The sequence below is a fragment of the Triticum aestivum genome, chromosome 6A (assembly GCF_018294505.1).
Source record: "Triticum aestivum cultivar Chinese Spring chromosome 6A, IWGSC CS RefSeq v2.1, whole genome shotgun sequence".
Taxonomy (NCBI): domain Eukaryota; kingdom Viridiplantae; phylum Streptophyta; class Magnoliopsida; order Poales; family Poaceae; genus Triticum; species Triticum aestivum.
The window spans coordinates 271,605,915-271,630,499 of NC_057809.1; the positions used below are offsets into that span (position 1 = coordinate 271,605,915).

The 24,585-nt window shown below is 46.2% G+C and overlaps 1 protein-coding gene across 6 annotated transcripts in view; it reads right to left on the reverse strand.

Moving 5' to 3' along the window:
* Positions 1–24,585, reverse strand: part of LOC123127423 (probable protein transport Sec1a) — a 77,373-nt gene that overhangs the window by 47,322 nt on the left and 5,466 nt on the right. For 4 of the 6 annotated variants that reach the window (XM_044547123.1, XM_044547120.1, XM_044547122.1 and 1 more), the window contains exons 3-7: positions 23,880–23,961; positions 9,484–9,562; positions 6,146–6,196; positions 5,956–6,052; positions 5,819–5,851 (exon numbers count right to left, since the gene is read on the reverse strand). In XM_044547123.1, coding sequence (XP_044403058.1) covers positions 5,819–5,851; positions 5,956–6,052; positions 6,146–6,196; positions 9,484–9,562; positions 23,880–23,961 — 342 coding nt within the window. The remainder of the gene's footprint in view (positions 1–5,818; positions 5,852–5,955; positions 6,053–6,145; positions 6,197–9,483; positions 9,563–23,879; positions 23,962–24,585) is intronic. The other 2 variants (XM_044547124.1, XM_044547121.1) reach the window with 1 other exon arrangement.

The window sequence follows — 24,585 nt, forward strand, 5'->3', positions numbered from 1 at the left end:
CTGCGGGAAATGGGTTGGAGCACCCACAGTGACGCCTCCAATGAGGGGAATGAGGCCCACGGGCGCCGCATCAGCAGTGGCAACCAGGTGAGTTGTGTTTCCACCCGAGGTTCTAGCACACCCGCACCGTCACCATCAAAGGCGCACGCTGCGCCACATGCCATTGCCGCCGCAAACAACTGCCACAGGCCACATGAGGCCCACAGGCCACTGCCACCACGCCAGCCATCGCCAAGCTACCATATATTAGGAAATATGCAACTTGTTTCCCAGGTAGTCATAGGCCAGTATATATACATGTGCTGGTATGGTACAATATGCAAAATACAAAGGAGTACACGGCTAGAAACTAAACTGCTCCCTAAGACGTGCCTTACCAAAGGCAATGTACTCAGGGTCGTCGCAAATGATGATCATGTCATCAACATAGAGAAGAAGAGTCTGACCACAAGGTGAAAGGTGAACAAACAATGGCAGGATCATGAGTGCTCGCCGGAAAACCAATGGCAGTCACCACAGAGGCAACACACTCAAACCGGGCACGAGGAGCTTTCTTAAGGCCATAGATAGAGCGATGAAGATGACAGACCATGCCATCTGAAATAGAATACCCAGGTGGTAGATGCATGTAAACCTCCTCACGCAACTCACCATTAAGAAAGGTGTTCTTACCATCAAGCTGAGATACAAACCAATGGCGGACAGAGGCCACAACAAGTGTGCGAACAATGGTCATAGGGCCACGTGAGAGAAGTTCCATAATAATCATGACCATGCTCTTGCTGAAAGACACGAGCCACAAGACGAGCTTTGTAGTGCTCAAGAGAACCATCGGAGCAAGTCTTAACCTTGTAGACCCACTTACAAGTGTTGGGACGAACACAGGAGGAAGATAAAGAAGATCCCACGTGTCAATGTGCTCAAGAGCAACAATCTCCTCTTCCATCGCAAGCTGCCACTCGGGATGAACAACAGCATCACAATAAGAGGTCAGCTCAAGAAACAGTAGCACCAACGCATGGAAAACCAAGGCAATGAACAAGCGGAAGTGGACGAGGACATAAGCCATAACTAGGCTGAGACGAGGAAGATGACACATCAGAAGTAGATGGCGCATCAGTAGACGCATCCACAACACGTGAACGACGAGTATAAAAGTGAGAATACAAGGAATCACCAGGATAGATTCGGGTGATGGAGCCGGGAAAGCCACCGGGGATGAAGGTGTAGAATTCCATGGTAAACGAGGTAAGGAAACCATAGGAGATAGCAGCGGCGGATCTGCAATAGTCAGAAAAGCAGGAGCAGTAGGACGGATGGACAAGGGCTCGACAGCAGTGATAGGAGTGTTGGGGAAAATGAAAAGGGATATCCTCCAGGAAAAAGGTCAAGGAAGATGGACAAGGGTAGAATAAACAAGACTCGTCAAAAGTTACATCCCAAGAAATACGCATTCGATGACCGACAGGATCCCAACAACAATATCCCTTATGCTCGTCACTCTATCCTAAGAAGACAAAATCAACAGATTGGGCGATCGGTTTGGTGCATTCACGGGGGGCTGAAAGGACATAGCAAACACAACCAAACAAATGAATCGCCGAATAATCAGGAGGAAGATCAAAGAGATGTCAAAAGGAACGCCAACCTGCAAAGCAGTGGATGGCTGAAGGTTGATGAGATGGTGGAAGTGGAGACAGCTTCAGCCCAAAAGTGAGGCAGAAGAGAGGTGGCGATCGTCAATGCACGAGTTGTCTCAAGGTGACGATGCTTGCGCTCAGCCACGCCATTCTGAGCATGAGCACCAGGACAAGAGAAATGAGCAAGGTTACCCTGCTCAGCAAGGACTCCATGCAACATGTTGGAGATATACTCTCTGGCAGAGTCAACACAGACACATGAATAGGCGTAGAGAACTGAGTGTCAACCATGGCAGCAAAACGCTTATAGATAGATAAGACCTCACTACGAGAAGACATAAAATATATCCATGTGTGTTGAGAGAAATCATCTATAAAGATAATATAGTAGTGATGGCCTCCACTGCTTTGAGGATAAGGCAACCGGACCTGTTTACCAAGCTGACAACCTTAACAGTATAAAAACACACCACCGGAGATGGATTCAAGAAGACCACGTCAAACTAAGGATGAGAAACGAGAGCCACACAGTGGGGTAGACAAGGGGGGCGAGCAGGGGTCCCCCCCCCCCCTCCCCCCCAATCGATCTTGTTGACAACGATAAATACTCCGTATTAGCGGTGGCACTTACGTGATTGCCCCCTGACTCATGTGTTGTTTTAGGCTCCCTGAGTGATGCGTAAACTCTGCCAAAATAAAGAAAGCCCATAGGAAAGCCCAGCCAAGGCCTCATTCGCTCCCAGCTTTTGGCGTTAATTGTCATCTCCATGATTATAGTGATGCAAAAAAAACTTGCCGCTTCCATCTTACCCTAAAAGATTCAGACGGCCGTCCTCCTGCCTCCAGCCTTCATTTCTCCTAGATCTAGATCGAAGAAGTCGGTGGTTCCTTTGCTACTCGTTTCAACTAGGGCTCACAGAGATGCTTGGACAGCCACTGCTGATTGTGGTTGGTGGCTAATCAAGCACTCACGCTGCTGATCAACTTGGGCACTCACATTGTTGATCAACTAGGGCAATCACGTTCATAATCCAGTGAACTTGCCACCAACCAATTTTTCAAGGTATATTCTATTCTGGTAATCTACTTCTTTTGATGTGTTCATGCCTTAGTAACTGTGAGCAGATGAGAAAAACATATCTTATATATTTTTATATTAGCTATATTTTTTTATTGAAAAAATGAAGAGAAGGATAGAATAAATTTCTTACTAAACCACTTGTTTCAATATAATCCTTAACCACGGCGTTGAAAATTTGGATTCAACTTTGATGAGATTGCTAAATCCTACTCTTCTTGTAGTTAGCTAAATTTAAATCAATAATTTTCAAGAAAACGCAAAATAGTCTTTGCGTTTCATTTCATTGAAAAGAAGAGAAGGTACAGTCCTCCTAGGAGGTGGGGGTTACATGGGCTAGCACCCTATCAGTGAACATCCCAGTCAGTGGGAAGGACTACCCTGAGGCCCATAGCGCCGGCTTGTGCCCAACATTTGGCTTCGGCCTTAATCCTATTTACGAGTGTGTTAACCGAGGGTCGAGCGTTCTCGAAGACGCACTCATTCCGCTGCTTCCAGATCATCCAAGGAACTAGCATGGCGATAGATTGCAGGCCTTTCCGTAGCGCATGTGGGGTCTGCCCTTTCGTTCGCTGCCACCAGTCCGTAAGGGTGGGCTCGTTGTTCGACGGCTGTGAAGGTATCCTCGCCCAGCCCAGGACATCGTGCCAGGTTTGCCGCGCAAACAGGCATTCTAGGATCAGGTGCCGCATTGTCGCCAAAGCACATATATATTTGTGTGCTTATATGTGCAAGACAAAATATAAACATGTAGCATTATAGCGAACGTCGTCTCTTGGCCCCCCTATGGTCAAATCCTGGCTCCGCCCATGGCCACACAAGTGACCAAGGCGATGATACCACTACTAAAAAGAGCTAGTCGACAAGGCAACAGAGGTGGAGAAACTGGAGGTACTGGCACCGCTGGGAACATGAAGCTAGTCAAGCTCCGAGAGACCCTCAGAGTCACGGCGCTGGTGGCTAGCACCAAGGAGAGCACCGATGTGATGGTTCAGACAGAACATGAGTTGCATGGTAAGTCGAGGAACATGAGCAACATCCATGAAAAGATGAGGTGCTAAGTATGCCTCGGACATTAACCGGGGGGAGTTACCATCAACCGTAAGAATATGAACAGAACAATTGAGAGGTCAAAAAGAAGACAGAGTGGATGAATCATGAGTAATATGAAAAGATGCTCCAGCATCAAGAATCCACGGAGATATACCTGCTTGTGTAGAAGGCGGTCTCAAAATGCCAAAAGAGGCGGTAGCAAAAGCAACAGAATCTGTCAGTGGAGAACTAGAGGACGCAGCTAGCAGGCCAAAGTGCTTAATCTCCTACTCAGTCAATTGAAGAGGTCGACATAGGTGCGCCCGGCAAGGAAGAATCGAAGGCAATAAGCAGGTCACGAAGTCGCACAATCTCCTGCTCGGTGAAGGACACGGCTTAAGTAGTCAATGTAGTAACACCGAAAGAGGAGCGGCCACCACCGCCTGTGGATGCCGCTAGGGGAGGCAGTGTACCATGACCAGTATCATCTGCAGAGGCCAATGGGGGAGACGAAGCCGCATGCAGACAAGCACCAAGCGCCAAGGGAAGATGTGTGTGCAAAGCGCAGTCAATGGAGTCAGATGCACCGGCATGGCCAGTGAAAGTCACGACACGAGTCGGTGTAGAATCACCATGGGCGGAGATCACGAGAGGAGTGGCTGAAGAGCGACCACTACAGCCATGTGAGAGGCCATGCAAGAAGTCGCAGAAGAGCGACCATCTGTAAAAGTCGGTGTTAGCGAGCATCACCACCGGCGGAACTCATGAGAAAAGTCACTAGAGAGGGTACAACACAGCATGCAAAAGACGCCGGAGGTGACGACATCACAGGCGGACGAGCACCAAGCATCGAGAGACGGCGCATGTGCAAGACGGGATCAATGTAGGGAGCACCGTCAAGAGTCAGCAGGCAACAAGGGAGATGCGTACCCGACAAAAGCATCGTACCTTTTTTTTTTACTTTTTTTATATAGATTAGAGAGATCACATAACTTGGAAAGCAAACCAAATCTTAACAGTTTGGAAAGTAAAGATAACTTCCTAATAGAGATATATTTCCCTAGGGTTAAACTTGGACTTATTGGCCGCCAAGGATTAGCCATGTGCCTACCTAAGGCCCAACTGTTGGTATTGTGGTTACGGACTGCGCTGCATGTTTGGGCTTGCGGTTACAGTGCTGCCTCCAATACCTGGCGGCAACACTTACAATTCTAGCAACAAATTGTAAGATTACTTATGTAATTTGCTATGATCTTAGTTTTTAAAATATAAATAATTAATGCATATGCCTTTTTATGTTCAAAATCACCTTCCATCTATTTAGATTAAGTCTAAACTTATTCATAAATTTGCATAAACAACAATTTCATTGGATTATAGTTTTCAAATCAAGGCTTTAGGAGTACACATTAAATTGTATCATTTTCTAAGTACATGGAAAACTATAGAAAGTTTATCGTTGGTAGAATCAAGTAGGACAACTAGATTCTGTGGTTTGATGCTAGTGATTCTATCGGAGCATCTCCAATTTAATTGAAAATATCAAAACTGACGAGTGATAACCTTACCGTAGCAACATCTAGTGCTAGGACAAATACAGAAAACACATAAACCCGTCTAGAGATATGCTTATGGATCTTTTCACAATGGAGCATCAGTTACATGCTCTATACAATGACAAAGCAGGACCAAAAAATCAAAAGGAAAAGGCACGAAGAATCCTATACTGCTAATTGAATTTCACTGTAATCTAAACAGCAATATCTTCCCCCTTTTATTTGTGAGAATCTGACAAAGCAGGACCAAAAAATCAAAAGGAAAAGGCACGAAGAATCCTATACTGCTAATTGAATTTCACTGTAATCTAAACAGCAATATCTTCCCCCTTTTATTTGTGAGAATCTCATGACTGAGCAAACGTGAGGCGTCAAGTCAAATTACCATCTGCTGTTAAATCATGTGTGAAATAATATTTATTGGGAAATATGTGTCAAAAATAACAATTGCGGAACATGTATGAAGCAACATACTGTATCTGAACAAATAATCTTTCAAAGAACTAGGATACCTGGGAATCAATAGGGAAGTACTCCAAATTCATCTGGAAATGACATGGAGAACAAATAGTGAATAGCCAACAGAACACTTTTTCATTTTAACAATACTCAAGTATAAAATAGAAAGGAACGAAAAAGCTAAGGTAACCTCACTAAGTGCACCAATACGAGGTAATATACTTGAATCCCTTTTTATTTGAGCAACTAAGTCTTTCTGTATGGGAGAACTGAAAAACACATACGCCCTACAACACGAGCAACAGTGTGTCAAAAAATTAACCACAAAAGCAACTGTGCATAAAAGATGTGGGTGGTAGTTCATGTTTATTCAGGCGTACTTCTTGTATAACGGGCTTCTTCCTGACATGTCAGAGAGGAACATAACAACACTGCAATCACCACCATATGATGGTTAATGAACAAAATCGACAATGATGCATGAAAAAATATCAGAGTGAAATTTGTTAGGAATATGCAACTTGTATTCCCATGAGGCCATGGGCCAGTATAAAAGCTGTGATACGTTGTAGTCTGGGCCTTCATGAAGAAATCAGCCAACTTTGACTCGGAAGGCGTGTATTGAAGAGGAACCAGGTCCAGCATTCGACTCCACATGCCACCATGCGGAGGTTTGGCCCTTTGCATGGTCCCGAGCAGGGTGCACAACAGCAGCCTTCATGCAGAAGAGCCGGTGAGGGGTGGGGTGGGGGTGGTGGGGAGCAACAAACGAGGGTTCCGGGAAGGAGTGTGGCCATAGGCGTTGCAGTTCTGGGGCCTACGTGATGAGGGTGTCTATCAGGCAAAGATTTTTCTCTTTTACTTCTATATTATATTGGTTCATTGTGTTATTGATCTGCGTATCTTAAAAGGAAAAGTGGAGAAAATCTAAGGTGCGTCAAGGATAAGGAGAGATGATTTTATGTTTGGGGCAATCTGCTATAAGAACCCTAGGCGGAGAATCAGAGAAGGAATGACGAAGAACTAACAGAGAGATACTTGCAATGTCTAAGTGGCCAAGAGCAAAATTGTCTTTTTACAGCTCTAATGGTCTGTCTAATGGACAAGAGGTATACAAGGGTTCAAAATCATTTTGCAGTGGCATAAAAAGGTACAGCCTTTGTACAGATATGAAGGAGTTCAAAATTTGTAAGAGTAAACGGGTTTGACATTTTCTGGATGAAATCGAGAATGGGATGGAGATGAAAGAGTTTTTTTCCTTGGGAGCTTTTCCGGTGAGATGAAGGAATAGCTTGGAGTTTCTCAAGTTATATCCACTGTGGCTGCTGGGGCAGGAGAGCAGGAGCACCAAATCACACTGCCAAGCTCCTCTTCGGGAGTGCCACACTGTCATAGCAGGTAATGGAGGTACTATTTTGTTTCTTTTTATGCTAGCAGGTGCGCCAATAGGAGGACAGAAGTGTCAGGCCCTAACTGGAGAAATCAATACCAGAACGATTCTTCAGTTAACACATAACTTACCGCTTCGCCTAAAGTTCAAATTCATCCGCCCAATCTGCATCCAACGGTCCAAGACCTCACTTACCGCTTCGCACCAGAGTGAGCTCAGATTCGACGTTAAAATTCGATCGGATGGCGACCAGCTCTCTTCTTGCCGCTGTTTACCATCCGACAACTTCACCTGCTCCCCTCCTTTCTGTTTTACTTTACAGCTGCTGTAATGGCTATAAAGCCAAGGATCTGTAGGTAGTGGAGGTATCTCATTTTGTAAAGGGTTAAACCCTAGCCACCATGACCCGACTGGCTCTATCTCGCACCTCTGTTGGTGTCAAAATCCTAAGTAAAATTCCCCCAATTTCCTCGCTGTTCTGATGATTGTCTGAATGTGAGGAGTGATAGTAATTTCAGTAGCTCGGGTCTAACAAGAAGCCCCATGGAGCTATGAAGATGACTTCAATAAACCATATGTACGTTTAATCAAGAATATAGAACCCTCTGAATGGATTGTAAATCTGATAGTTTGCCTTTTATTTGACATTCATCTTATGGTTGTGACTGAGGAAATATGCAACTTGTATTTTCATGAGGCCATAGGCCGAAATATATATATGTACTGGTGTGGTAAATATGCTGAAAACCCCTTGTAGAATTGGGATACTGCACGGCTAATATATAGTACAACTCTAACAACCACCAAAAACAACCCCGAACCCCTCAGACTCATGGTGGATTAACAACACTGAGTTTGGAGAGGTACAAGCCAGAATATGCTATAATATGGGCCTCCGTGAAGAAATCCACCAACTGCAACTCTGAAGGCACATACTGAAGAGCAATCACCTGATCCTGCACATGGGAGCGCACAAAGAAAGTATCGACACCAATATGCTTGGTGAGCTCATGCTTCACGGGGTCTCGCACAATACTCATAGCACATGTATTGTCAGAGAAGAAGGGAGTGGGTGTGATGACAGAAATACCAAAAATCCTCAAGCATCCATCGTAGCCAAGTCACCTCTATTGTCAAAAGAGCCATAGCTCTAAGCTCAGCCTCTGCACTCAAGCAGGATATTGTTGGATGTTTCTTCATCTTCCAGGCAATGAGAGAACCACCAAGAAAATCACAGTAAGCAGAAAGGGGCCAGCGGTCCGAAGGATCGCTAGCCCAAGTAGCATCAGAACAGGCCTGAAGCTATAACAAACTGACTTGGGGAAGAAAAGACAATGAGAGAGTCCAACAAAGATATCGTAAAGCGAGAAGGAAGTAACCGTACTGAACCAAAGTGGGAGCAGAGGCAGCAGCAGCCAACGAACCGGCTGCAGACGAGGGTCAGACAAGGCACCGAGCCACGGGGGAGAGCCGGGGGCGCTAGCGGCCAGGAGAGGAGCCGTTAGAGAGCTGCGGCTCCAGACAGGGACGGCCGGCAGCAGCCTGCACAGAATTGGAAGAGCAGCCCCTGGCGAGGGTGTCAAGAGGGCGGCAAAAGCGGCGGGCGGCAAGGCAGCCTGCAGTGCTGACCTCGATAGAGGCTGCAGACGTGGAGGTGCTGCTGTGGGATCGATCAGGTCGGGGTTGAGTTGTTGCATGGGGAAATCGATCTCGACTGTGTAGGGAACCAATTGTTGACAGATCGAGAGGGGGGGGGGGGGGGGGTGATTCATGGCAAATCGATTAGTATGGGGGAGGGGAGGAACTAGGCCCTAACAACATGTGAGAAAATATGCTGACTTGTATTTCTATGAGGCCATAGGCCGATAGATGCGATGTACGCAGGAGTGATAAGTATGCAAAAAAAACTTATACAGTTAGGATGTTACACGACTAATATATACTCCCTCCGTTCCTAAATATAAGTCTTTTAGAGATTTCAATATGGACTACATACGTAGTTTATACAGTTAGGGAGTACAACTCTAACATTGATACTGTAGGTGATGCAACAAATATGTCACCCGCAAGAAAACAAATATGTGAATACCCTATTACAAGTCAACTTTCAGAAAATAAAGATTCCAACCGATGTCCAACATAGACCCATAAAAGAGTACATGCTCGGACTGAACTAGATGATAAACTCACCTTATTAGACCCTAATACTAACTTGTCAGCATTTCTGAATATAACAGCAATATGGTGCAGAGTTTGAATATATATAGAGATTGTATCCAACAAAAATTACTTCAAGCTAAACAAATAGTCATACAAACAAGAACTTACTTTTCTTTAGTTGGTTGGATGAAATATATAGCATCCAGTGAAGGCAATGGCTGTCTCCGTTTGTATAGATCTTCAACCACTGGAAAATGACTATAATTGCTTAGACTTAATATAGGTGACAAAAGCTGCATCTAATGGAAGAATCATGTACAATGTTACAAGAAATCACGTTTTGATGGAATCAAAAGGTTCAAGATGCAAGCTCAGAATTGTTGAAATATATTAGCCATCCTTCCCCCATTAGCTTAAACTTTCGGGTGAACTGGTTAGGTGCATGTAATTCAATAAAAATATTTAATAACAACGGGAATGTAACAGTTCAGGATCGATAGGCACGGCAGCAAGATGCTAAGTACCATAGAAGGTTAGCAATAGATAAGGGCAGTTAAGGCAAAACTACTATAGAAACCTGTTATGGTGCATCGACGCAACTTCCAGTCAGGCACGGTTGTCGCACAATTATAGACCAAAGGCAGTTCTTTTAGATAACATAGATGGCATTTTAATAAATTTTGAGGGCACACCTACAGAGGCAGGAATTTTTCAAGCTACCATTGGATCTATTGAAGATTCGTCACCCTCAAGTGCATATAAGGTAGTTATATAGCCCTCGCAAGAGATATCATAATCCAACAGTTGCCACCGAAAACCAACACCCATAATTTTATGTGATGACATGATGAAATTCCTTGAATCAAATCATAGGATCTTCACTCAAAGATACGCTCCATCAAAATAGATTTGCAAATGATGACAATAACGTCAAAAGGGCTTTTCAATGCAAGACATGTATGAGGTAAGAAAAACTTCTAGAAAGAAAACAGTAGGCATATCGCATGTAAAGCGGATAATCTACAATGAGAGTGCTATCTGCCGGTTGCGGCATCTGGAATGTCACAAAATTTGAAAAAACAACTTCCAGGATGGTAAAAGTTATATAAAATGTATCATCCAAATGTCATATATGTTCCGTCATTTGGAAGGTTCAGGATAACATATATATTAATCCCACTTTTGACAAATATATATCAAACCCATTGTCGTCTGGGTCACATGATTAAGTTTGACCCAGAACGTTTGAAAATGTACCTACATGTCCAACATCCGTATGTCATTTAGAAATCCTAACTAACAGGCATGTCGGGTCCAATGGAGCTTGTCCAGTTTGCCACCAGGAGCAGAGGACATACGGCATTTATTGTTCCAATGCATGCATGCGAGGGACCTCTGGACACGTCTCGTCATGATATAGATGGTTGACCAGGACCGAGGTCAGGTTCGGTTATACTTGGAACATATTTAACTATGCCAGATAATCAGCTAAGGTTGCATCCGACTTTGAACTTCAAGCAACTTTTTTAAGTTGGCAGCTGGTTCTTGTGGTGGATTCGCGGCAAATTACTCATAATGGAGTTGTTCCACCAGCATGGAGGTGGCCACTTTGAGTTTTATCGATTGCAAGCAATTTTCAGGAGTCTTCATTCCCAACGCCTGTTATATCTGAAAATAAATGGAGTAGGCCGGACCCTAGATTCACAAAACTGAATGTGGATGCGGGGGTGAGTGTGACTGTGGGACAGCAGCAATTTTTGCAGAATGTGTGGACTTAGGTGCTTTGATTGGGAAGGTGATGCGGAGCATCCCAAGGTCATCCCCATGGACCTATCATCGCCTCACCAAGTGCCTAGTGTTAGAAAAGCAACTTATCTTTATTGAAGGCCCAAGGGGCATATATATATTACACATGACTTGAGGTGTAAGGAAACTAAACATAGACTAATAAGGACTCCTAGACCAATAGTAATACTCCTTAACACCCCCCCTCAGATGCAAAGTGTATGCAATAGCATTGCATTTGAAGAAGTGTAATACTAAAAAAAATGATAATCCAGATCCGTGTCTTGAGAGTGTCGTCGTAGCATGAAGAGTCTTCAAAACCTGTCGAGTCGCCAAAGGGGATAAGAAGAGATGGCACACCGGAGGAAGACACCGCATCGATAGAAGATACAAGAGAAGTATCAAGAGAAGATGGGTTGTCAAAAGAAGATGGCACATCAAGAGAATGAAGCATTGCTTAAAGAATCATGGCCCATGAAAACCGACGGCGAAAGAAGCTCGGCGGCAAGAGAATGAGCTTAGATCAACAATGCAAAGAGAGGCCACAGAAATCCTATACAGAGGACAATGACCAGAAAAAAAAGGCTGATGGACATTAGTTTGGTGGACTCACATGACATGGGAAAACACAAAATATCAACGGATTTGGTGGACGCAACGGAAATTATACTAGAAAAAACACGTACTAGACGGGAAATCTAGCAGTGGCGGCGAAACTAGATCCATGGGTGACTAACAGCAACACGTAGTAGCAGGTAGTATTACCACGTAGTAGCATCACCACGTAGCAGTATCACGTAGCAGCACCCCAATCCAGCAGCTGTAGGCAGAGGATCTTGGACGGGATCCACGAGCAGAGAAGGCAGCCAGCGGCCCGATCTGGCCGAGGCACTGACAACGCCAAATAGATCGACATGTGCAGCCGCTCCTGGCTGAATCAGCGGATGGCCTTGTCCATCGCGTGCAGCAGCTCCCGTCCTTGTCCAGCGGAGGCGGGCAGCCGCACCTGCAGCGGGGGCCAGGTCGGGGCGCTGACCAGCAGGCCGGGGTGACATGCACCTGCAGATCAGGAGAGGAGCACATACGCAGCACGTTGATGTAGATTGAGGCATGCTGTAACAAGAGGGAGCAGCGTCGACCATCAGAGGAGAAGGGCAGCAGCGCGAGCAAGATTGGATCGGGAGATCGAGAGGAAGAACTCGATCGGGAGGGCGAGTTGCGGTGCCCGAAAAAAAAAAACCTAAGCTCTAATACCATGTTAGAAAAGCAACTTATCTTTATTGAAGGCCCAAGGGGCATATATATATTACACATGACTTGAGGTGTAAGGAAACTAAACATAGACTAATAAGTACTCCTAGACCAATAGTAATACTCCTTAACACCTAGAAGACCCATGACACGAGCACGTGCAAGAGCTCTCGAAACCGAGGTGACATCTCTCCTCTCACAATTCCACGTTGATGCACATGAGACATGGCTACTACCTCAAACGGAGACGTTGTGCATACTCAGGTATCAAGGAGTTAGCCATGGAGACGCTAAGGAACAAGGAGGATCCGAAGAGGAAGATGGACGTGAAGACGGAGAAGAAGAAGGGCAAAGTCAGCAGAAGCCCGGACGATCCGGACCGCCGTCCGGACAATCCGGCCCCAGCCCGGACGATCCGGACCACGGCCCGGACGATCCGGCTATCCCGCCCGAGGACACCCGAAGCTTCACCACGAAGCCGGATCATCCGGCCACACCCGGACGTCCGGACCAGGACCCGGACATCCGGACCTCCCCGCGGCGCCCACGACACAGCCGGACCATCCGGACGCCGACCCAGATCATCCGGACCCCCGAAGCCCGGATAATCCGGACCAACATCCGGACAGTGCCTGCGTGCATGATGTTGGGCCGAGGTCCATGTAACCCTTCGCCCCCCAACTCCTATATATACGAATCCACCACCTCTTTCTAGCGTTAGCAAAGGATTAGCTCATATTTCGTGTGTGAGCTTTGCTCATCCACTTGGTTACCTTCTCCTCGGAGATAGCGCCTCCTCGGAGAAGATCCCCCAAGCGGATTCAAGACCCCTTCACGGGAAGAACCTCAAGACCTCCTCACGGAGAAGATCGTGCTACTTGTATCGTCCTTAGTTGACCGTGGATCGTGTGATCTCTTGTGTACTCAAGGATCTAGCATATGTGTGACTATTTCTTGTTGGTTTAGTGATTCTCTCGTGTTTCCCCTTGTGTTTCCCCTTGTGTTCTTCGTGTTCATCGCGGGATCTGCTCCTTCCGTGAAAGATCGGCCCCTAGGATTCCTACCCTACATCATCTTGGTATCTAGAGCCACGTTGATCACGATTTCGGAGCCTCCCCGTTGTGTTTCTAGCTTGATTTTGTTGTTTTTCGTCCTAACTCGAAAAACCCCACAAAAATAGCCCCAAAAAATTTTCTTGTGATTTGTGAGTTTTGATGATGTTTTGTTGGTTTTGATCCGTGAATTTGTTGTGTTGCAAGTGGATCTTACCTTTCCCCATCATCTCCACCTTGCGGTCCATCCAAAAATCCGCGAAATCATCGAATTTGCCCCCATTTTCAAGTTCATCCCGAGCTTTCCCCGAGCGAGTTGACCCGCCTGGATCATCCGGAACCTGACCCGGATCATCCGGATCCGCCCGGATCATCCGGCTCCTGGCCCGGATCATCCGGCTTCCTCTGCCGAAACTGCAATTCCTGCAGTTTTATACACCGCCACCTACGCCTCCGCATACCCCCCTCGACCACCACCACCTAACTTCCGCCAACCCTTTCGATACATCCAACACTACCACCACTTGACCGCTACCAACTCCGACACATTTTGCCGCATTTGGTTTTGAGAGTTTGAGTTGTGGTTCATCGTTTCCTAGGGTGTTTCGGCTAACTAGAAACGGTTCGACTTCGACATCACCGCTGCTCATCTTCGCCACGGACGCGTCGTCAACAACGACCTTCACGGCAACCTCATCTTAGTTTCGTGACACACTCAACCGTAAGCAAGGACGGTAACTTCGACGACATCTTTGTCCACCCCTTGCCATTACATTGACAACCTCCATAGCCTTATCTTTTTGCGTAGCTTACCCCTCGAGACTAGCCTGTGAGTATTGTCGGCAACGTGACTTGTGCACATTAGTGATCATACTTCCCATAGCATACATACATATTATTGGTGCATATCTTGGTATCATCTCTTGTGTCCCAAAGTTGTCATCGCATACACAATTGCTATCTTGGTTCGTGAAGCATTGCATGAGAAAAGAGCTCAGAAAGGAAAAGAGCCAAACAAGCTTTTAAGCAAAAAGAGGAAGGATAAGCAAAGAGCTTATAAGCAAGAACCATAGCATCATACAACATTAAGATTGTCATACTCGATCATCTTGGATCATATCATCGGCACATCATACATAGATCATACTTGGGATAGAAGTCGTTGCATTTTTGCTTAGTAGGTTGTGCACAAGTCCGTATCCGCCTTTTGTGCAATCGTGCTAGCGTCTCTCTAGAGTTGTGCAACAAGAGCATTTTCATGGATTCCACATTTTGGCTCATTCCTTGGTTGCACGACCCCATTTATCTCTCCGTGTGTTGTGTTCCCGTGTGCCACATATTGCTATTGGTCTACTTGTTACATTTGCGAATTTGTGAATCTTTTTCAACATTATTGAGTCTTGCTTACTTTCACATCAAATTTTGTGCCACCATCCTAACCAAGCTCCACCATAAGCTTTTACTTGTGTAGGTGTGAGAAACCGACAAGAATTGGTACCAATTGTGCTATTTCCTTGTTCCACACTGGAGTGATCATTGATCCACCTTCAACTTCGGTCAAGGTACATTTGGTATACGTTCTTCTCTTTCTTCCACTCACATATTTTCTCTTGGAATGATGAATAGGCCAAGTATTTCTACCAACCCACTCTTCATCGGGCAAGATGACGACATGAACTCCTACGTCACAGAGCCAGCCACCTCTTTGATGCACAACGTGCTTTGCATCAAGAGCAACAAGCAATGGGTGAACACATCGACAATCTCGCCACCGACTTGCGACTATCCGAGCAACGTACACGAGACTACTTCAACCACAAGCTCGACAATCACAAGCAAGAGAACGACGCAAGAATGGACGAAATTGGCCATACCAAATCGGACATCCGGACCCCGCTCGGAAATCCGGCCCAAGGACACCCGAGAGCAACAAAAGTTGGGCAGATCCAGACCGGATATACGGCGCGTCGTGAACCACAAGACGTCTAGGCCCCAGCCCGGACATCCAGCACCTATGCGTGAACAGCCGGGCATGAGGCCCATGTACCCCTCTCCTCCTCTCTTATTCGCCCAAGACTATAAATAGGCCTCCCCTCCTAGCTAGGGTTAGCAAAGTATATTGAGACATTAGAGAGAGCTTTGCTCCTTGTACCTCCTTGGGGAATCAAGGCCTCCTAAGGGAGAAGGATCCCCATCATAGGATCATCAAGACCTGCTAAGGAAGAAGGATCTCTCTAGATCATCAAGACCTCACCTCCTTTGGAGTGCGAAGAACTTTACCCTTGTGCTATTTTCCCTTGATTGTTCATGTTATGCTTGTGGATCTCATATGTGCTTCTAATGGATGTGTGACTTGGGTTTTGTTTGAGTGATTCCTCTTGTTGTTCTTGTTGTTTCTTCCCCCCCCCCCCCAACAAGTGTGAAAAGATCATTAATTAGGGTTCCACCCTACATCATCTTGAATCAGAGCAGAGGTTCATTGACATCTTGGTGTCCCTACCCCCCACTTTCTAGCCTAATTTTGTTTGTTTTTGCCCAATTTCAAAAATCCCCACAAAAATAATCATACCAAAAAAAATTGTGATTTGTTGGTTTGATGATGTTTTGTTGATTTTGATCCATGAATTTGAAGTGTTGCAGGTGGATCTAGCTTCTGCACATATTTCTCCCCATTTACATCCACAAAATTTCTCTTTCCCCAAGTTCATCTTCAAAATTCATCCACAGATTGCCGTCCCCGGACATCCGGCCCGATACCCCGGACATCCGGCGCCTCACAATTATTGAATCTTGCTAACAATTTCATAAATTTTGTGCCACTTATCCTCACCAAGCTACTTCATAAGCTTTACTTTTGTAGGTGTGAGAAACAAACCAGGTACCAATTCTCCTGTTATAGCATTATATTGAGTGATACTCGACACATCTACAATCTTGAGGAAAGATAACATTGGTATTGTTCTCTCATGTCTTACCTCCACTTGATCATCATGGATAGGCCAAGCACATCGAACCCGCTCTTCAAGGAGCAAGACGAAGCGCACGACTACGTCACTAAAGGACGACTTTTCGGTGTTCAATGAGCTCTACATCAAGAGAGTGAAGCTTTAGGCGACCGCATCGAGCAACTCGCCACCGACTTACGCCAATCAGAAGCAAGGAATCGGGACTATCTTGACGCCAAGCTATCCACCCAAATGGAAGAATTTCGACACATGATGGTCAATTGCGCGTCTTCAACATCTTCGTCTTCAAGAGGCGCCACTCAAGTCGACACTCTTCGAACTCATCTTCCGACACAAATCTTCCATGAGTTCGTTCTCATCGTCGCGATGACCATCAAGCTCATCAAGCTCCACAAAATCCCTTTCATGGCAATGGTTTGCACGACTGCCTTCGAGAGCGCGAACGACATCGTCGCCAAGAACAAGATGCCATGGACCAAGAGGAAGCTCAACAACGCCAACGCCAAGAAAACCAAGACAGCAACGCACTGCAGCAAGAGCAACAATGCCATGAGGAACGAGCACTTGAGGCACAACTGCTCTCCGAGAAGCCAACCGCGTCGTCGAAGAGAACAACCGTCAAGTGTGTGAGCAAGAGGAAGCGCTCCGGCAAGAGCAACAAGATGAAGCCGCTCGCGTTGAGGAACGCCACGAAAGGAGGAACCGAGCACGAATCCCTTGCTCTTAGCATCACGCTAATCAAGAAGAGCAAGAGGTTGAAGACCCACCTCCAAGACACGAGCGACGACACCATCGACATGATGACGAGCAATGCTATGCCAAGCGCAAGTTCAACATGCCTAACTTCTCCGGAGGCACCGATCCCGAAGACTACCTCTCTTGGGCATTAAAAATGGACAAGATATTCCGTCTTCATAACTACGACGAGGAAGAGAAGGTAGCCATGGCATCACTTGAATTCCAAGATTATATTCTCATTTGGTGGGAGCAAGTCATCGAGCGATGCCAAGAGAAAGGCGAGCAACCCGTCACAACTTGGACACAAATGAAGGATGTCATGAGAGCCCGTTTTGTGCCTACCCATTATAGCTGTGATCTCTTCAAGAAGCTACAACTCCTCAAGCAAGGCACAAAGTCAGATTGCCATGATTTGAGACAATGTCAAGGAAGATGACGAGCACACTATGGTGCGTTTCTTGAATGGACCCAACCATCCAATCATGAAAATTGCAGATTTCCAACCATACTCCAACCTCCTCGAGCTAGTGCACCAAGCGACCAAGGCGGAGCAACAAGTGCAAGATTACTTCAAGAACTTCAAGTACTCTTCCAAGACCTATGGTTCATATACTCAAGCTTCCACAACCCCGGCACCTCCAACAACTAATACTCGAGCTTCACCAAGCAATGCGACAAGTCAAGTTCCAAGCAACCAATGACTTCTTCAAGTCGTCCTACCACAAGCAACTACAAGCCAAGAGCTTCATCATCAACTACTCCAACAGATACTACTGCCAAGACAAGTTTCATTCAATGTTTTGTTGGAATAAGCCACGGCGTATGTGGTCGGGCTCGTCGGGCGCGACGGATTCGCGCGGGACGTGCGGGGCGCACTGGTGCAGTCGGGCTCGTCAGGCGTGACGGATGCGCGCGGGACGTGCGGGGCGCAATGGAAACGTGGCGTGTGTGGCGTGGGTGTGTGGGCTCGTGGCAATAGCTAGGTTGTGGCGTACGTGTGTGTCACTGGGCAGGCGTAAGAGCCAGTGCTTTCGGCTAGCCATGCGTGGTTGTTAGTGCATGGTGGAGTTAGTTAGCATGGCCGAACGTGGAGGCCGTTAGCGAGGGTGCGTACGTGGGCGTTAGAAGCATGGGCGCTGCGTCGCCGCCGAGGGCTATTAAGCCGGCTGTAATCATGTTTGTAGTGAGGCAGTTGGAGCTGAGTAAAACCAGGGGCTGTACGAGCAGCTGGTGGCGTTCATCGCCAAGGGAAAAAGTTTGTCCCTGTACTGCTTCTTCTACCTCTGTTCTTTCTCCACTGTAGTCTAGAACTTGCTAGGGCTGTGCCAACAATTGGTATACAGAGCTTCAGTGCGGAAAGGGACCGGCGGCGGAGCAAGCTCTCTTGGCCGGCGCCAACGTCGACGACGACGGACTCCTCTAGGCCGTGGCTTAGGGGAGGTGTGTTGGAATAAGCCACGGCGTATGTGGTCGGGATCGTCGGGCGCGATGGATTCGCGCGGGACGTGCGGGACGCATTGGTGCAGTCGGGCTCGTCGGGCGTGACGGATGCGCGCGGGACATGCGGGGCGCAATGGGAACGTGGCGTGTGTGGCGTGGGTGTGTGGGCTCATGGCAATAGCTAGGTTGTGGCGCGCCCAACGGATTCGCGCGGGACGTGCGGGACGCACTGGTGCAGTCGGGCTCGTCGGGCGTGACGGATGCGCGCGGGACGTGCGGGGCGCAATGGGAACGTGGCGTGTGTGGCGTGGGTGTGTGGGCTCATGGCAATAGCTAGGCTGTGGCGTACGTGTGTGTCGCTGGGCAGGCGTAAGAGCCAGTGCTTTCGGCTAGCCATGCGTGGTTGTTAGTGCATGGTGGAGTTAGTTTGCATGGCCGAACGTGGAGGCCGTTAGCGAGGGTGCGTGCGTGGGCGCTGCGTCGCCGCCGAGGGCTATTAAGCCGGCTGTAATCATGTTTGTAGTGAGGCAGTTGGAGCTGAGTAAAACCAGGGGCTGTACGAGCAGCCGGTGGCGTTCGTCGCCAAGGGAAAAAGTCTGTCTCTATACTGCTTCTTCTGCCTCCGTTCTTTCTCCACTGTAGTCTAGAACTTGCTAGGGCTGTGCCAACATGTTTCACTTGCCAAGACCGTGGCCACAAGACATAACAATGTCCCACACGGCGCACCATGATCGCCAATGATGACGGCACCTACAACTCCATGAGCAAAGAAGAAATGGAAGCACTTGAGCATGTGGCCATCACCGTCAAGTGAATGAAGATGAAGGCGCTCAAGTCTTTTGTGACAATGATTCGAGCCCCGCTCTCGTTGTCTCCAAGGTCTTGACACTTCAACACCAACAAGATGAAGACCAACGTTGCCATATCTTCCACACCAAAGCGGGCATCAATGGACGTTTCGTCAAGGTCATCATCGACGGCGGAAGTTGCCACAATTTGGCAAGCGACGAGTTATGCTCCAAGCTACAGTTGGTCAAGAAGAAGCACCCTCGCCCCTACAAGGTCCAATGGCTAAGTGACTCCGGCACCATTCAAGTCTCCTTCAAGATTGGCGTATATGAAGACACATTGGAGTGTGATGTGGTTCCCATGTTTGTATGCCATCTCCTCCTTGGAAGACCTTGGCAATTCGACTGCGGCATCATCCACAATAGACGAACCAATCACTATAGCTTCAAGATGAAGGGCAAGGAGTACGTGCTTCGACCCATGTCGCCAAGTCAAGTCATCACCGACAAGCAAGCTTCAACCCGTCATGGAGAGAATAGTGAGTGATGAACCACAAAAAGAGAGTGAGCGCCACAAGCAAAAAACTGAGTGACTCCACAATGAGCAACAAGAAAAACTTAGTGCTTTTAGCCACGAAAAGAGACATGAGGGATGCGAGTGAGAGCCCGTCGAGTGTTCTTCACTTTGTACTTGCGTGCAAATATGAAGCGGTGAGAACTAATACTTCACAACATCTACCTTCGGTGTTTGTCTCATTTGTTGCAGGAGTTCGCGGATGTGTTCCCCGATGAGCTACCTCCAGGACTTCCCCCACTTCGCGAAATCGAACACCGCATCGACCTCGTTTCCGACACACCTCTACTAAGGCACCATACCGCGTCAACCCCGACAAGACAAAAGAGATCCAAAGGCAAGTCCAACATCTCATGGAAAACGGGTATGTACGCGAGAGCTTAAGTCCATGTGTTGTTCCGGTTATTCTTGTGCCTAAGAAAGACGGCAGTTTTCGCATGTGTTCCAATTGTCGTCCCATGAATGCTATCACCGTTCGATATAGACACCCCATTCCACGCCTTGATGACATGCTAGATGAACTTAGTGGTGCCACCATTTTCTCAAAAATTAACCTTAAAAGTGGCTACTATCAAATTCGCATGCAAGAGGGTGACAAATGGAAACGGCTTTTAAAACCAAATTTGTTCTATATGAATGGTTAGTCATGTCTATGGGCTTATCTCAAGCACCTAGCACTTTTATGTGTGTGATGCACTATGTTCTTTGCAAATATATTGGCATTTACGTTGTGGTATACTTTGATGATATACTTGTGTTTAGTCAATCTCTTGAAGATCATGTCAAACATCTTAGAGATGTCTTGCAAGTTCTTAGAAACAAGCGACTTTACGCTAACATGGAAAAAATGCACTTTTGGTGTTGATAAGCTTGTTTTCTTGGGCTTTGTTGTCTCTTCTAAGGGTGTTCAAGTTCATGAGTTGATTGACGCTATTAAAACTTGGCCACAACCAACCAATTTGCAACAAGTGCATAGTTTCCTTGGCCTAGCCAGTTTCTATCATCGATTTGTTAAAGATTTTAGCACTATTGCATCACCATTACATGCTTTGAGTAAGAAGAATGCATCCTTCGTATGGGGACCCTCCCAAGCTACCGCATGTGATGAGCTTAAGAATTTGCTTACGAATGCTTCATTATTTGCCTTACCTAAAACTTTTGAAGTGCATTGCGACGCTAGTGGTAATGGCATAGGTGGTGTCTTAATGCAAGAGAAGCGACTCATTGCTTATTTTAGTGAAAAACTTTCCGGCGCACAACTTAATTATACCATATATGACAAAGAGTTGTATGCTTTGGTGAGAGTTTTGCATAGTTGGGAACATTATCTTCGACCCCATGAATTTGTCCTACATACGGATCATGAGACGCTTACAAGTACCTTAAAAGGTCAAACCAAGTTGAATAAACGTCATGCCAAATGGAGTGAATTCATTGAGTCTTTTCCTTATGTCATCAAGTACATTCAGGTAAAGAAAATGTAGTAGCGGATGCTCTTTCCTGCAAGTGCATTTTAGTTACGCAACTTGAATTGAAACTTATTAGATTTGAGCACATTAAAAACTTGTATGCGCATGATACTTCGTTTGCGATTCCTTATGACAAATGTCAAGCTAACAATTTTTGGGAGCGATATTATCTCAAGAATGGCTATCTTATGCGGACTAACAAACTTTGTGATACCCGAGTCTTCTCTTCGTTTGTTTCTTTTGCAAGAAGCTCACGGTGGACTTACAGGACACTTCGACCACGACAAGACCTTCGCCACGCTCTCCAAAAACTACTTTTGGCCAAAGATGTTTCGCGATGTCTCACGCTACACCAACCAGTGCTCCATATGCCGCAAAGCTAAGTCTACCGCTCAATCCCATGGCATATATATGCCACTTCCTATTTTGTATCAACCATGGGAAGATATTAGTATGGACTTTGTTCTTGGTTTGCCTAGAACTCAAACTGAAAAAGATTCGGTATTTGTCGTTGTGGACCGTTTCTCTAAGATGGCACATTTTATTCTATGCAACAAGATAGACGATGTTTCACATCTTGCAAATCTCTTTTGTAGGGAGTGCCCAAGATGATTGTGTCGGACCACGATGTCAAGTTCCTTAACTAATTTTGGAAGACGTTATGCACCAAGCTCGGCATCAAGTTACTCTTCTGATCGTACCATCCACAAACCGACGGCCAAACGGAGATCACCAACCGAACCCTCTCTATACTTCTCCGAGTGTTGATCAAGAAGAATATCAAGGAGTGGGAGGAATGCTTGCCCATCGCCGATTACGCCTACAATCACGCAAGACATTCTAAGAAGTCTCCCTTCGAGGTCGTCTATGGCTTCAACCCGTTGTCCCCATTGGACATTGTACCGCTACCACTACAAGAGCGCCTCAACATGGACGCGAGTGCACGAGCAAGTTACCTCAAGAAGATGCATGAAGATACATGTTGCATGATCGAGTACCAAGTGCACCGCCTCGCTACCAAGCGCAACATCAATAAGTACCCCATGGTGTTCAACCCCGGAGATCTTGTGTGGCTACACCTACGCAAAGACCGCTTCCCCAACGAGCGCAAGTCCAAACTCCTACCTCGAGCCAATGGACCATTCAAGGTGCTAGCACGCTACAACAACAATGCATACAAGATCGACTTCCCGCGAGACAAGTACAACATGAGCGACATCTTCAACGTCAAGGATCTATCTCCCTTCCATGGTGATGAAGTTATGATCCGAGGACGGATCTTTCCCAAGGGGGCAGATGATGCGGAGCACCCTACGGTCATCCCCATCGACCTACCTTCGTCTCTCCAAGTGCCAACTGGACCAATGACACGAGCACGCGCAAGAGCTATCGAAACAAAGGTGACTTCTCTCCTTAACGAGCTTCCGTACGAACCACGTGAGACATGGCTACTACCTCAATCAAAAATGCTATGTGTGCTTAGGTATGAAGAAGGCCACCTCGGAGACGCTCAGAATGAAGACCAAATCCCCAAGTACACGGTTGAAGAAGCACGACGAAGGAGACCGCTGAAATGCTACAGCGGACAGAAATCCAGCCCCTGGCCTGGATATCCTACGCCCAAGTCCAGCAGCAAGGTTGCGCTGGAAGAGCTCCAGGAGCTAGACATCCGGCCCCGCCCCGGACATCCGGCCCGACCAGCCCGAACATCCGGACGCCACGCAAAAATCCGGTCCGAGAGCAACAGAAGTTGGGCAGATCCAGGCCGGACATCCGGCCCTTGCCCCGAACATCTGGCGCGTCGTGAACAGTCGGGCATGAGGCCCATGGGCCCCTCTCCTCTCGTATTCGCCCAAGACTATAAATAGGGCCTCCCCTCCTCCTAGCAAAGTATATTAAGACATTAGAGAGAGCTTTGCTCCTTGTACCTCCTTCTTGGGGAATCAAGACCTCCTAAGGGAGAAGGATCCCCATCATAGGATCATCAAGACCTCCTAAGGGGGAAGGATCTCTCTAGATCATCAAGACCTCATCTCATTTGGAGTGGAAAGAACTTTACCCTTGTACTATTTTCCCTTGATTGTTCATGTTATGCTTGTGGATCTCATGTCTACTATTCTAGTGGATGTGTGACTTGGGTTTTGTTTGAGTGATTCCTCTTATTCTTGTTGTTTCTTCCTTTTCCCCCTCCAAGTGTGAAAAGATCATCAATTAGGATTCCAACCTACATCAGAAGGTCATTTTAAAGCATTGTTTCCGTTCCTATAATCAAGCAGCTCATTTGCTAGCAAATTTCAGTTATTCTAATAAGCGTACTTTTAGTTGGTTGGATGAGCCTCCTAACTGTATCGTCAGTAAGCTCGTACACGATGTATCAGTGTCTCGATTTTAATAAAGCTAGCCATGACGACCTTCCACACAAAAATGAAATACTTGTACAAGAAATGTTTGTCTTTGCACACAAAATAAATTCATGGCCAAAAAGAGATATGGCTACTTACATGAAACCCCTTCTTCTGTGATGTCTGCCATCTTACATGAGTAGGACATTATCTTGACCGTAAACTTATCCATGATAAGAACCTATAAGAGGTCATATATATTTATTATTTATGTAAAAGAAAGTATACAAATTTTATAAGGTTATTTGCTAGAGTGAATATTAAAAATATGGTACAGCAATTAGATGTTCTCAAGATCATAACCAAGTGTTAAAAGTGTATTTTTAGTGTCTTTAATCTTATTAGAAAGGTTCATATATATGCACCAATATATATAAGATAATTAGTATATAGCCAATCAATAATTGCAACGGAATATGATTTTGGTGCCAATGGCGCCCATGCCCTGTTTATGAAAATTGCATGATGTGTAGTTTCCTAAGACTATATGATGGAATCATAGATGTGGCACCTGTCTACCTGCAAATTATCAATGTCAAATGATAAGCAGTACATGCACTGCATATGAATACTGCACGATGCAATATTTGACATTTAGGTGTATATAACATTAGATATGCAACATAGAAAATGTGTACGTGTAGTTTCCCGTACTCATCAGAGTCTGTTCCTTGGATTTAAAGCAAAGCTGGCTAGACCTAGTGAGGTTGATGCAGACAAAGACATTAATAAACTGACAGCGCTAACTATTGTTTTCCTATTTAAATCACAATAAGAGAATAACTTGCCAATGGATTATTTATAT